General features: G+C 41.0%; 1 protein-coding gene across 1 annotated transcript; it reads left to right on the top strand.

The window, feature by feature from the left end:
- Nucleotides 1-4,214: 4,214 nt before the first annotated feature.
- Nucleotides 4,215-14,072, top strand: LOC133407412 (androgen receptor-like). Its single transcript, XM_061685275.1, is given in 10 exon segments — nucleotides 4,215-4,725; nucleotides 4,727-5,202; nucleotides 5,910-6,046; nucleotides 6,317-6,433; nucleotides 6,769-6,930; nucleotides 7,040-7,246; nucleotides 9,081-9,225; nucleotides 9,982-10,112; nucleotides 10,248-10,399; nucleotides 13,135-14,072. Coding segments are annotated over 10 exon segments (2,001 nt in total). The 5' UTR covers nucleotides 4,215-4,416; the 3' UTR covers nucleotides 13,300-14,072.
- The last annotated feature ends 213 nt before the right edge of the window (nucleotides 14,073-14,285 follow it).

Here is a 14,285-nt window from a genome sequence, read left to right on the forward strand (position 1 = left end):
GGAGAGAGCTTCGCCCACCGCCAACTCTTGTTGTTGCAATGGTGATATTGTCTCGGTGAATGTTAACTTACCATGTCCTTTGGAGAACCGGGTCACTGTGAAATGTCAAATAAAAAGCCGAGTTGAATCGCTCAACATAACAAGTGACACACTGCAGTGTTGCCTGGAAGAGCTATCTTTTTGTCTTGAAAAGTAAACAATTTTCGCCACCTCCACCTTGCACCTCGAAAAGTACCAGCACCGAACTACAGAATATACCTACTACACAAGCCCAAGTCGTTTCCTCCTGGATAGTGCCTGTGACGCTCGTTAGTCTTCACCCGCAATCTTTCTGCTTTGTGTACAGTCTCAGGATGTTGGAGATTGGGTCGAAACCTCCATGTATTGTAAGGAGCTTTCTTGTCTTGATATCAGGAGCTTGCATCTCTTCCAGTGGCCAGGGTATGATGCCAGCGGGGTATCTGATTACTGGCAGAGCATAAGTGGTAATGGTCTGGATCTTTTTCTTGCCGTTTAGCTGACTATTCAGGATCTGCCTCACCCTCTTTAGGTATTTGGATCTAGCTGCACGCCGAGCTGCCTCCCCGTGATTGCCATTTGCCTGTGGAATTCCAAGGTATTTGTAGCTGTCCTGCACATCTGTTATGCTAGTTCAATCCCTTCAGTTGTGATCATCTTCCCTTGACATATAGAGTCATTTGCCCAAACATATCTTGTCCGAATGACATTCTGATGTCATTGCTATATATCCTATTTTTCCCCACTGAAGAGGGGCCATAGACCTGCAAACTCCACTTCGCCAAGAGGACATAAGGGTCAATGAGGGATATATATTATATGTCCTCTCTTGTGTAACATAATGTTGCTCTATTAAATTAATGCTGTAAAGATCTTTTCCAGATGATTTCTTTTCTTCCTCTCATGTGGTTCATTGATAATGAACCAAAATTCTTTCTCATATAATGTGCACCTCGTAAATCTGTTTTGCTGCTGTAACCAATTAATTCACCCGCTGCGGGATAAATAAAGTATTGTCTTATCAAATCATCAGTCAAACGTTTTTAAAAAGAGAAACATGGAGAAGAGCAAAGAAAGCTGCTTCATTGAGTGTTAATAAATAACTTGCTAAAGAACAGGAAATGTTTTTGTTTTGTTTTTTTTTACAGACCACCAGAAAGGATTAGAGTGCTACCACAATAAAAAAAAATTTTTTTTTAAATACTGTCAAAAGAGTTGGGGTGTTTGACCATTCCACTCACATAAACTAAAAACAGAAGACAGTTTGTCAACTAACAGCATTTACCCTTCTGAGAAGACTATCTACAGGATGGAACTGGAGTGTGTTGTCCAGTCATTCCAAAAACATGAGATGAGAGGTCACTGATGTTGGGTGAGAGGGCCTGGCTCACAATCTCTGTTCTCATTCATACCAAAGGTGTTTGACGGGGTTGAGGTCTGGCCTCATGTTTTTTTTCACTCCAAAACACATTCACGCATGACATTGCCATTCCAGTTATGTTGGAAAATAAAAGGGCCAAAGATGGAAAAATAGAATTGTCCAAAATGTCTTGGTAAGATTAATAATGCTATAAATTGTAATGATTTCAGGGAAAATATGCTAACTAAACCAGGATACACACGTAAGGAAAATTGGGCCTAAGTTTTAGCATGTTTGCTCTCTTCTGATCTAAGCCAGCAATGGCCAGATTTTCAGATGTGTCTAAAAGATTATCTGGAACGATTATCCTGTGGTGTGGGTGTGTTGAGAGCATTTTTTTTTCTTTCCATCCCAGATTTGTTCAGAAAACATTTGGAGCTAAAAATAATAAATCTTGTGTGACACGACAACCATGTGATCATGACACACTCAACACACAATATTGGTATTGTCTGCTTAGTCATGATGTTTCAATTGATATTTGTCCTCATTTAAACTTTTACAATATGTAATAATTGAAAATGAAGACACTGATTTCTTGATGAAGTGTGAGTGGGAATCATGCATACACGGTCACTGAAGCAGTACTCCATTCAGAACAGCAGGTGTTCCTCCATTGGGTTTCCATGTAAATAAAGTTTTTAGGCAGCTTGGATTTGTTTTTAGATCTTTTAACTGTGGATCATATTTTCAACGATAGTTTTCCAGTTAATTAAGTTTCCAAAATGTCATTAGTCAAGCAGACAGCTTGCATTAGATCACCGCATGTCAAGTCCAAGTGAAAAAAAGCTAAGGCCTGCAGCCCGAACATCACATCAACGCTGTGTGTGCGTGCATGTCTGTGGGCGGGCAGGTGGGTGGGCGTATGTGTGTGCTCAAACTTTTGCCTGATTTGCAACCTTATTCCATTTGTAAATCTCCTCTCAGACAGATGCAAAATACAAACTACAAATAATCATAGAAATACAATTAAGGGGTTGTTTTCATCCAAAGGCCTGCTTTGAAGTGTGAATGCTAGAATAGAATAAAATCAGGTTTAGGGTGTTGTAGCACCCACAACTTCCTGTAGTCGGTCAGTGGAATTGCTCAGATGATCATAACCTTTATGCTTCGTCTATTTTAGTGTAATGTGTCCAATATTTTCTCATATGTTAGTGGTTGAAGCTTTTATTCTGAGTCAAGGTGAAAGTTCCAACATAAAAATAAAAATGATGGATGATTAAAACATTCCTGTCTCGTCCAATGCTGAAACTCCAACTGGCTTTTTTATTATTATTATTTTAGAACTAAATCTTTCCTTTCCTTCAAGACAAAAAAAGGCACTTTGTTGCAGCAACTTTTCTGCGTGTGCTGGATTTTACTGGTGATAGAATACAATATATCTTTTAATTGCTTTCACAATCTGGGCTCTTCATAGTTTAGAGCAGGGATGCTTTATTACATATTTAAAGTCATAACTCATCAATGTACATGGTACTGCTTTAACCACATTGACCTCCTTAGTGACATGGACTTTCATGCACATCTGTCTTTATTCCATGTTATCTTCAAGATTATATAATACACCACAAAAAAAAAAAGGATAGAACAATGTCCAGACTAATTTGGGTAATTCTTTTAAAGATTTGTAACTTTTTTTTAAATATTTGTCACAGCAAAATGATACTAATTTCAAGATATGTCTGATAACGCTGGTCTTGTGTATATAAGTTGAAATTTTACACATGTACATGTTTTGATTTTTTTTTAATAGCTCATCTTTCACTCTTGTAAAGTTGTGGGGTTGCCATTTGTGACATTTTCTCACAGGTGATTTGTTGTTTTTCAAATGTTTGTTGAATTTCTCAAAATACTGGCTTTTTAACTGTATTAAAAAGCAGTATTTATTTTGCGACTTAGTGAACTACACTTTCTGTCACGATTGGGGTTTTCGGAAGGCAAGGCCAAAACGTGGAGGGCCCAAGTGCAGGGAAGCAGGGAGGCAAGGCAGGAGTCTCAAAAATATTTCATTCCAAATCAAAGGTAAACAAGGGTCATGGAAAGAGCAAATTAAACAAAGTCCCACAACAGATAACCAAAGTAACAAAGAAACACTTGAATAAACCAAAAATGGTAACAAAACATGAACAGACAGGGACAATGACACACTGCAATGACAATGAGCCGACAAGAAATGAAAGAAACCAGGCAACTAAATACAAACAGATTGGCGAGACAACGAGGAACACCTGGACAAAACACGAATGGCTTGGAGGGAGCTGATTGGTCGACACCAGGTAGGTTGACGAGAACGGGTGGACACAATAACTAAATGAGCACACGACAATAATGGAACAAAACTAAACAACCCAAACCAAAATACAGACCATGACATCCAAAGCAGTTTAACAGGTTTAAAATCATGTGCAACCAGTGTAAATGCTTGAATTTAATTAATTTTTTTGCAGTGTAGCTGTGTTGTTGTCAGGACGTGTTTTTATTTGTTTTAATTTTTTTTCAAGTTAGAGCGAAATAAAATGAAAAGAATACAGTATGCAGTTCTGTTTTTTTTTTCAAAGTGTTAGGTGGCAGTTTCAGTGACTTCTTCTTTCAAAGAAGGGTTTTTTTCTCTCGCGAGTTCTGGGAAAGTAACGAGCTGCCAAATAACGGAATTATTATATCATTTGGAGTTATTGGCTGCAAAGTTGCGCTGGGCGACTCCGTTGACGTTTGACGCGCTGTGTTGCACCAGGATTTGCTGTACTGAAAAACGAGGAAGAGGAGGGTGGGGGGAAAAAGTTGTCCAACCCGCGGACTCGATCGTCAGGACGTCCCTTCTTCCCTGTGGCGAGCTGAGCTCGGTCGTCGGCGGCCCATCTGGACTTCCTTCCCCCTGATATGACCGTTGCAGTCTCGTGGTCATCGGGAGGCCTTTTTGATGTAAATTCGTTCCGAGCAACCCGAACACTTCTTCACCGACCGGGACGTTTGTGCTCGGAATGGATTTTCGCTCCACTTTGTCCGACTTCGAGGATCCGGCTAACTCCCGAACAAGAAACGAGCGCGGTCGCTTCGACAGCTGTGCATGTCCGACCACGGCCGAGCTCAGCAAAGCCGTGTCCGTGTCCCTGGGCTTGGACGCCTTGTCCTCGCCGCTTCACGGTGCCGTCGGCGCATTCGCTGACTGCGACTCGGCTGTGGGTCAGAGTTCCCGGCCGGCGGCTCGAAACACGGACACGGACCCGAGAGCGGGCGAGTTCGGAGACGTGCGCCACGGAATCCAGCAGGTGAGCTGCATGGACCTGCTGCGGCTCGGGCGAAGCTGACGGCGCCCCGGCTGCGAGCCGGGGCTCGGTGATATCCACGTTCGCGAGCAAGGAGACCAACTTGTTTGCAAACTCGCCCACGGAAGCGCCCTCCCAAATGGACCGTCTCGTGGCACTCCAACCCTATTCCACGTACTCTGGCGACCCGAACTTGTACCGAGACATCCCGGGGATGTTACGCGCGAATGAGCGCTTGTACAGCGTGCCGGGTCGGGTTGAATCAGGTGGACACCATTTGGAGTGTAAATATTGTAACTGCGGGCAAGCCGGTGTCGGGCGCATGCGGGAATGCCGCTGCGTGTGGCAGACGAAAGAAGCCGTGAGAGCCGCTGCAACGATGGCGCAAGGTTACGGCCAAGTGGAGCGTTACCAAAGTGAACATTTGAACGGGCAACTCACTTATCCACCAGTCAAGACCGAGCCCCCTGCGTGGATGGACTGCACGGAGAGGGGCTTCAGGTAACCGCAATAACACACTCGCGGCAATTCTTTTGTTTGAAGGGCACCCCTGAAGGAATTTGAGTCTACTGTCCATTCCGCCACCAAGTTTCTCCTAATCGGAAACAAAAGGGGAAATTGAGCGTGAACGGCTCGTTTGGGGACTTCAAAGTTAATCGTAATGAGTTCCTTTCTTCTGGTTTGTCCTTTTGAACTTGGTCGCTTTGTTCTGTTTCGTCACTGCTTTAAAGTTGCTGTGTCGTGCAGCACAACCACGCAGACGCACAAGTCTCCAAAATCTGTACTTGGCTCAATTCAGCTGCCTATCAGTATTACACAATTTGTGTCAAAACACCATGTGCAGCTCTCAGCCTTGGCCCTGTTGTGTGCTTGCGTGAGTCAAAGCTCACCCCTTCCTTAACGTTTGCAGTGTTCTTTGTGGAAAACAGGTTAATATATCAGTGTCCCAGTAAACATGAGATAAAGCACCTGCTGCTCGTCCCTATGGTTGGGATGGTGTTTTTTTTTTTTATTTATTTTTTTTTTTTTTTTTTGAAGCTCCCAAAAGCGCCATTGCTCATTGGAATACAATGTGTTGCTATATACACAATAATAATAGACGGCTGTCTTTCATTATAATCAGATTAGCATACCAAATCTCCTCGGTAGAGGTCAAGTACGCTGACCGAAATCCAGTGCTTAAACGGTACCTTTACGTGTGTGTTCAGGCCTGAAGACCTGTTTCCAGGTGTGTTCCTGTCAGACCGGCGGGTGTGTCAGGTGTGTGGGGATGATGCCTCAGGTTGCCACTATGGAGCAGTCACCTGCGGCAGCTGCAAAGTATTCTTCAAGAGGGCAGCTGCTGGTGGGTGTGACATGCGCCCACACACACACACACACACACACACACGCACATGCACACACGCACACTTACACACAATATTCCACTTCTTACACCCACTCATTCTCATGGCAAACCAGGGCACAACGACCTGACATTATGAGAGCCAGCCATTTCTTATCAGCCAACATCCATATACAGTAATTGTTGCTTGCCGTGTAAGCAAGGGCATTGTTGAACTGGCTGCTTCATCCCCCATTGGACATCTGTGTGCCCCCACCTGCCATTTTTCAGGTAAACAGAACCACCTGTGTGCCAGCCGGAATGACTGCACTATTGACAAGCTGAGGCGGAAAAACTGCGCCTCGTGTCGCTTAAAGCGGTGCTTCATGTCAGGAATGAGCCTCAAAGGTGAGGAACTGGAGATCAGCACAGAGCAAAGCAAGAGGAGAGGAATTGTATGTAGATAATGTACCTCACGTGCATTAGATCAGAAATTTATCATAAAATGTTGTACAGCAGAACAAAATTGTTATAGAATCGGCCAAAAGTGTCTTTTGTTGTTGTTGCACAGCAGCCAAGGACGGAGAACCTTTCCCACATGGTTGTAATAAAGAAGTGGTCTGTGTTTGAAAATGTGCCATATAGAAGCTATCTATTGTGCAGTCAGACCAAAAACCTCAACTCATTACCTCCTTTTATTGTTTTTTCTATTGCTTGTTACGACTACCTGTGGCGGATTCTAGGTCGCCGGCTGAAGGGAGTCAGCCAGACGAGGAGCGGGGAAGAGGAGCAACCTCCAGCTGCCTGGGGGCATGGAGGAGGAGGAGGAGGAGGAGGAGGAGGAAAGAGGCCAGGGATGAGCGATGTGATCTTGGCGCACGAAAGTGCAGTCGCCAGAGCTGGAGGTGGTTCCAAATAGTGCCACACTCACGTTTGCCGATGGAATTCTTTTTTTTCTCTCTCTCTCTCTTGTGACTGCCTGCCTGTCATATATTGCTGTTTTCCTCTATCCAGCATCCGACAGTCTGGTTGTAAGCATCCCTCCGACTCTACGCACCTGCATATCCCTGCTCAATGTGCTCCAGGCCATTGAGCCTGCTATCGTGAATGCGGGGCATGACCCTGCCGTCCCAGACAGTGCCGCCTCCCTGCTAACCAGCCTCAATGAGCTCGGGGAGAGACAACTTGTCACAGTTGTCCGCTGGGCCAAGGCGATTCCAGGTAATTCACTGCAACTCAGAACAACTACTAGTGCAAAATACGAATAGATTTTAGCCATCGACAGACCAAATATTATTCATCATGTGGAGTTGGTGCCACATGGTTCTAAACCAATCCAGCGCTTCAAATATTAACCACTAGAGGGCAATGTGTTCATGTTTAAGCAAAGAAAGGCACAATGAGTGTACAGTGGTATGAAAATGTATTGGCCCCATTCTCAAATTCTTATATTTTGCATAGTTTCCCGACTTTAATGTTTAAGATCATTAAACAAATGTAAATATCAGACAAATATAACCCAAGTGAGCTTAAAATGCAGTTTTTAAATGATTTCATTTGTTAAGTGAAAAAAAAAAAAACTAACAAAGTTACCTGGGCCTGTGTGAACAAGTAATTATCCCCCTTGTTAAAGTGTGAATTAATAGTGGCTAATCATCATTTTTGGTTCATTTTCACTGATCACGCCCAAGTCCGATAACCTCCAGACCTATTCAGTCAAGAACTCACTTAAACAGAATCTGTCCTGACAAAATCAAGTCGGACAAAAGCTGCAACAAGATGACACGATCCAAAGAAATTCCAGAACAGTCGAGAAATAAAGTAATTGACATCTATCAGTCTGGAAAGGGTTACAAAAGCCATTTCTAAAGATTTAGGATTCCATCGAACCATAGGGACAGCCATTATTCTTACATAAAGAAAACGTGGAACAGTGGTGAACCTTCCCAGGATTGGCCGGACTACAAAAAAAATATTTTGGGAGAATTTTATATGGACTGACGAGATGAAAATTTATCTTTTCGGAAAGTGTGCATTAAATCTAGCGTAAGTGTTGCACAGGATTTCAGAAAAAGAACATCATACCAACAGTCAAACATGGAGGTGGTAATGTGATGGTCTTGGGCTGCTTTTCAATTTCAGAACCTGCACAACTTGCTGTGACTGATGGAACTATGAATTCTGCTCCTTAACAGAAAATCCTGAAGGACAATGTTCAGCTATCAGTTTGTGACCTCAAGCTGAAGCGCACTTGAGTTCTCCAGCAGGATAACGATCCAAAACACACCAGCAAGTCAACTTCTGAATGTCTTAAAAAACAAAATGAAGATTTTGGAGTGGCCAAGACAAAGTCCAAACTTGAATCCGTTTGAAATGCAGTAGCATGACCTTAAAAAGGCCATACATGCTCGAAAAACCTCAATTTTTGCTGAATTCAAACAATTCTGCAAGGAAGAGTGGGACAAAATATCTCACCAGAGATGTGAAAGACTCATTCCCAGTTATAGAAAATGCTTGACTTCAGTTGTTGATTCTGAGGATGGCCTAACCAGTTATGAGGTTTGGTTTGCCATTGCTTTTTTCACTCATGACCAGGCAACTGAATAGTTTTTTTTCCTTAATAAATGAAATCACCTTTTAAAAACGGCATTCAAGTTCACTTGGGTTATATTTGTCTGATATTTACATTTGTTTGATGATCCATCCATCCATCCATTTTTTGAGCCGCTTATCCTCACAAGGGTCGCGGGAATGCTGGAGCCTATCCCAGCTATCATCAACATACCCAACTGGTTATATGAAGAATCTAAATTGTCCATACATGTGAATTACAGTGTGAATGTTTTCTTGTCTATATGACTAACCCCGCTCCCGTAATAATAATAGCACAGCCCATTCTGAACCAGCAAGTAACCTGCTGACTAAGAATCAGATTATCTCCACTTTATTTATTAGTAGTGGCATACTGAGTGACAACATGAGTCCAATATACAGTATATGGCCATTATAGCATTGTTAAAACAACAAATGTAATGAAATTGAGTTTTCTTAACAGGCTTCCGCAATTTACATGTGGATGATCAGATGACAGTTATTCAGTTGTCCTGGATGGGGGTGATGGTGTTTGCTCTGGGTTGGAGGTCCTACACCCAAACCAACAGCTCCATGCTCTACTTTGCTCCAGACCTTGTTTTCAATGAGTAAGTCACCCTTACACATTACAGAGACCTGTTGCAGAATGTATGATTGGAAGTTTGTGAAAGCAGGTAAGCCCTCATACAAAGTTTTGCTTGGTGCAAACCAGACATAATTATCCTTCTGGCGACAGATTTGTTTAGGAGATCACAAAGCATTGGGGGGGATCATATTTTTAATGAGACATTAAACATGTTTATGGTCTTGCTACACAGCTACAAATCTAGTACTTGTGGCCACAGAGGGATCACCTCTGATTAAATCTTTTCATCTTTTAAAACCCAGCATAAGTGCAAAGGAAATGCTGTTTCTTTTCTTGCACAGTGACAACTTGAATTTCTGTCCAAATGTTTCTGCCACGTTTTCTCCTGACCTGTGTTTTCTTTTGTGAACACAATCCCCATGAACGTGTTGAAGGTACATGTGGCTCAGAGGCCGTAAGCCTGCCACAAGCAGCCTTCACTTGGCAGCCTTAACAACGACACTGTCATTGTGCTGGTGCAAGTCTTTTGGGCTGCCTCTGACCTGCATGGTAATGGGTACGCCTGCCCCTGTTTCTGACCTCTATTTTTCTCTCCCATTATCGTTTTCCATTATCCATTTCGCTCCTCTTTCTCACCTCTCATTTCTGCCGTTCTCTTAAATGTGCTTTTTTTTTTTTTTTTTAATATTTCTCTCTACCTGATCCACCATGCATCTTCTTTTCTCATATCTTGTGCTCCCTTTTCTGATCCTACGTTATTTTTTATTTTTCCATGCAGCCAGCGGATGCAGGTATCCAGTATGTATGAGCACTGTGTGCGAATGAAGGTTCTGTCCCAACGGTTCTGCATGCTGAAGGTCACTCAAGAGGAGTTCCTGTGCATGAAGGCACTGGTCCTCTTCAGCATCAGTGAGTCCGGCAAAGTCTACAATAGTACAAGAAAACGTCAATTCAGCAACTGAAATGATTTCCTGAGAGAAGTGATTGAAAGGACTTAGTTTCTGAGAGTTATTGAGCTATTGTGCTATGGCTCTGTGGTCTCAGTGCCAGTGGAGGGCCTGAAGAACCAGCGCTGCTTTGATGATCTGCGGAACTCCTACATCAAGGAATTGGACCGTTTGGCCAGCCACCGTGGGGAGACCACCCGGTCACAGCGGCTGTTTCAGCTCACGCAGCTGCTGGACTACCTCCAGTCGGTAATACACACAGCTCCACTTTACACACCAAAACACACCATACTGTGACTTTGAACTGATGTATAAATGTCATTGGAGATAGTGTCACAAAGCTGCCTTAGTGGAAAATTGTGCATTTCAAAGTGCATCAAAGTTTTAACATCCACCAGCAGTGCCTTATCCCTAATAGCCAGTCTTTATATCATTACATTTCCCCTTGTTCAATTACAGCCAAACTTGAACAAAACCTCTCAGCTTGTAATTTATCTGCTGCTTATTCTGGAATACAACTCCACACGGTTCAGAAAATCTTCCGCCAGCAATTACAAACAGTTCATGTGACTCCAAGTTTTTTCTATTATGCTTATGTAGCAGGATCAAGTATACGCTGACTGACCCCTACATGAGGTACAGCTGCTCAGTATAAAATAAAATGGTGTACAAACGCACTGGTGGTTCTCAACTTTTTTTTTTTTATATCAAGTACCACATAATGGCCAACATTAAAATACAGTAATGTAGTAAGCCTACGTGTTAAAAAAAGGAGGCAGCAGTTTCATTCCGAAAAAGTAAAATCTATATTATTTTAAGCCACTGTCAAATTATGCACAGTTTGAACATTAACACTCCGGCGAAATATAATAACATAAAAAACAATTAATTATTCAATTAAGAAGTATTTAACATAATAGTTAAACAAAAAAAAAAATATTTTTTTTAATGTTTTATTTATTTTTTACAATGATTTCTTAAAGCTTGAATACTCATGTATTTACTAAAAAGTAAAATATAACTAAACTGTACTTGAAAAATTTACTGCAGTTAAAGTAAAAAATGTACTGGACTGGAAAAAAACAGGCCATATGTGGTGCTACATGTAGCTTCATTCTAATATGTACGACAGTATTTCATGTTTTAAACATTCTACGTTTTATTTGTATTTAAATTAGTGATTCTTTTGCATTCCACTACAGAGAGCTGGCATACCACTAGTGGTACTCATACCATACTTTGTGAATCCCTGCACTACAGTATACAGTATCACAGTAGTTTATTTTACCCCTTTTATATAGCTTAATGTATACGAAATCAAAATGTTGATAGAGCGGTAAAGAGAGTGGACATTTTTGTACAACAAATAATTAAAAGAAAAATGAAACAGATCTTAAGCTATTTCTAATGCCACAGTTAGTACTAGAAATAGGCCTTTAATTGCAATATACAGTTGTATCTTCAAGAGTCCAGCAAAGGTTTCTATGTATTAATCTTAATTAATTAAACTAGTCTGCTTGAACTGATTTCTGTATGTCTTCAGCTGACATTGTAGGGTTCTTTATTACGTCATCAGAATCAGAATCATCTTTATTTGCCAAGCATGTCCAAACAACACACAAGGAATTTGTCTCCGGTAGTTGGAGCCGCTCTAGTACGACAACAGACAGTTAATTGACAGTCATTGAGTATTCTGTGCTGTGCCACTCCTCTGAAGACAAACAACAGTGCTTTCTCCATTTATAAAGAATTTGTCTAACAGTAGACTCATGAACATCCAGACTTTTAAAGATACTTTTGTAACCTCCAGCTTTATACAAGTTTACAGTATATATGAAGTCCTGACCTCAACCCCATTGAGATGCTGCGGCATGACATCAAGAGAGCTATTCACACCAAACATCGCAGGAATCTTGCTGAAGTGCAACAGTTTTGTAAAGAGGATTGGTCCAAAATTCATTGTGATTGTTGTGCACGTCTGATCTGCAACTACAGGAAACGTTTAGTTGAGGTTATTACTGCCAAAGGAGGGTCAACCTGTTATTAAATCCAAGAGTAACTTTTTCCCCTCCCTGTCCTGTGAATGTTTGCACGGTATTTTCGCATGAAAAATGGAATGGAAAGTCTTGATGAAGATGCCACCACTAGAGGACGAAGATCAACAATATCTCACCCAACGAACTGAACAGCCTTAGTGAGAAAAGAATGTAGACAAATATACTACTACGTATTATCGCATGAAATTATTATTCCTATCATTATAAGTAGTAGTAGTGTATCAAGATTAGAATCTTGGTTATGTTATATTACATTACCTTATTTAATATAAGGAAAAAAAAAATAATAATCAGTAACAGTGTGACCATTGTTTTTTATTTTAAAATACTGTGGAACAAAGAGAAAGTGTTTTATATAAAGAAAATTGAGTTGAGTAAATATTGGATTTTAATAACACAAAAGATTTTTAGGGAGCTAAATGAAAAATAAATCATTTTAGATGTATTATTATTTATTACTGTTATTAGCAATACTGTAGTGAAGTAAGAATGTGCAGTCTTGTGTATAACTTGAGTTATAGTACTATTCCAAAGATGAAAAACAGATGATCAATTTCAAACTACAGAAAACAGGTATAAAAAGTTACCTTGTAGATGAACTAGTCCCCATTTGTGTAGCTTTTACCTTGAAGAACAAAGTTTTTTTTGATAGTATGATGAATACCTTCCTGTCTTTCATCATAAGTTTACGCTGAAAGATTCAATGATGTCATTGTCTGCACACCTCGTCTAGTGAGTCATTAGCTGCATTATACACACTGCGTTGTCTGATAGGGCAGTGAAGCCCAGTTGATCAAAACTTGACAGTTCACAAATTCTCTGGAACCTACCTTTCCCAAACCCTACGTCGCAATACAGGCAACACTCTTAATTCTTGATTGAAACAGTTTGTATAGTTAACGTTACTATTTGCCTTTCCTTTTGCAGGTTGTGAGGAAGTTGCATCAATTCACTTATGAGCTGTTCATCGAAGCTCAGTCCTTGCAAACTCGTGTTAACTTCCCGGAGATGATCTCAGAGATTGTCAGCGTCCATGTGCCCAAGATCCTCTCAGGCATGGTCAAACCCATCTTATTCCATAATTCCACCTAGAGAGGAGCCTCTTTGATTGTGCTATATGTCACTTGAGCTCTGACACACCCTCCTTTGAACAGCTGTGGTAAAAATGTCAAGAGTTGAGAGCCTGCTGTAGCCCACTGGATGGTGGTGGCGCACAAAGGTACCACATCTGTATAAAAACTGGGAATTGAGCTCCTTCTTCCTGTCCAATGTAATGTACATAGTCTGGTCTTCTTTGTGGCTGTTCTATGTCAAGTGCATCAAATGCTTTTGTGGCCTACCATAGCAACACAATCATTAATTTTGAGAGGTACATAAGTTGTCGTGAGTGATACTGTTTGCAGAATTAACTCATCTGTGTACACTGCTTTATCCACTAGCTTTTTTTCCCCCTCCCATATTGGATGTTACTGTGTGCACCTTATCTAATTAAAATTTATGACTGACATTTATGGATCAGCAAACATGCTGAGAGGCTTAAAGCTTTTTAAAACATGTCTGAAAGCAATGTTTTGTCCATGCATTTGTACAATTTTGATGGTTAAGAAAAAACATAAGAGGGCCACAATGACTACTAGTTGACGAGGTATATTTTACAATTGACTAGTTTTTGAATGTAATTAGACTTTACCTGTTGAAACTTTTCTACAAGTGTGCTTTCTTAAAGTGTTCCTTGCAAGTGCTTTTGTTGTGAATCACCATGTATTCATTGTAGCTTCTGATTGTGAAGTATAGGTGCTGCGGCATAAAGATCCAGTCAACAATCTGTTCTTCTGTGACAACGTAATAAAAACAGGATCATGAAAGTGTATTTGTTTGGTTGACGCAGAGGGAGGGAAATTGTGCATACAGCATGGCAACATACAGTACCATGCAAAAGTATGAGGCTACTACTAGCTTTCTTGGTTTAGTTGTGTTTTGATCTCGTAAAACAGTAGTAAATAGTATGAAAGCTAAAGGTTAGCAATCACATTTAAAGTTCCATTTCATTTAGGGTTTTAGAGAGGCAGGTTTTTTTT

This window comes from Phycodurus eques, chromosome 9 (assembly GCF_024500275.1).
Source record: "Phycodurus eques isolate BA_2022a chromosome 9, UOR_Pequ_1.1, whole genome shotgun sequence".
Lineage (NCBI taxonomy): Eukaryota > Metazoa > Chordata > Actinopteri > Syngnathiformes > Syngnathidae > Phycodurus > Phycodurus eques.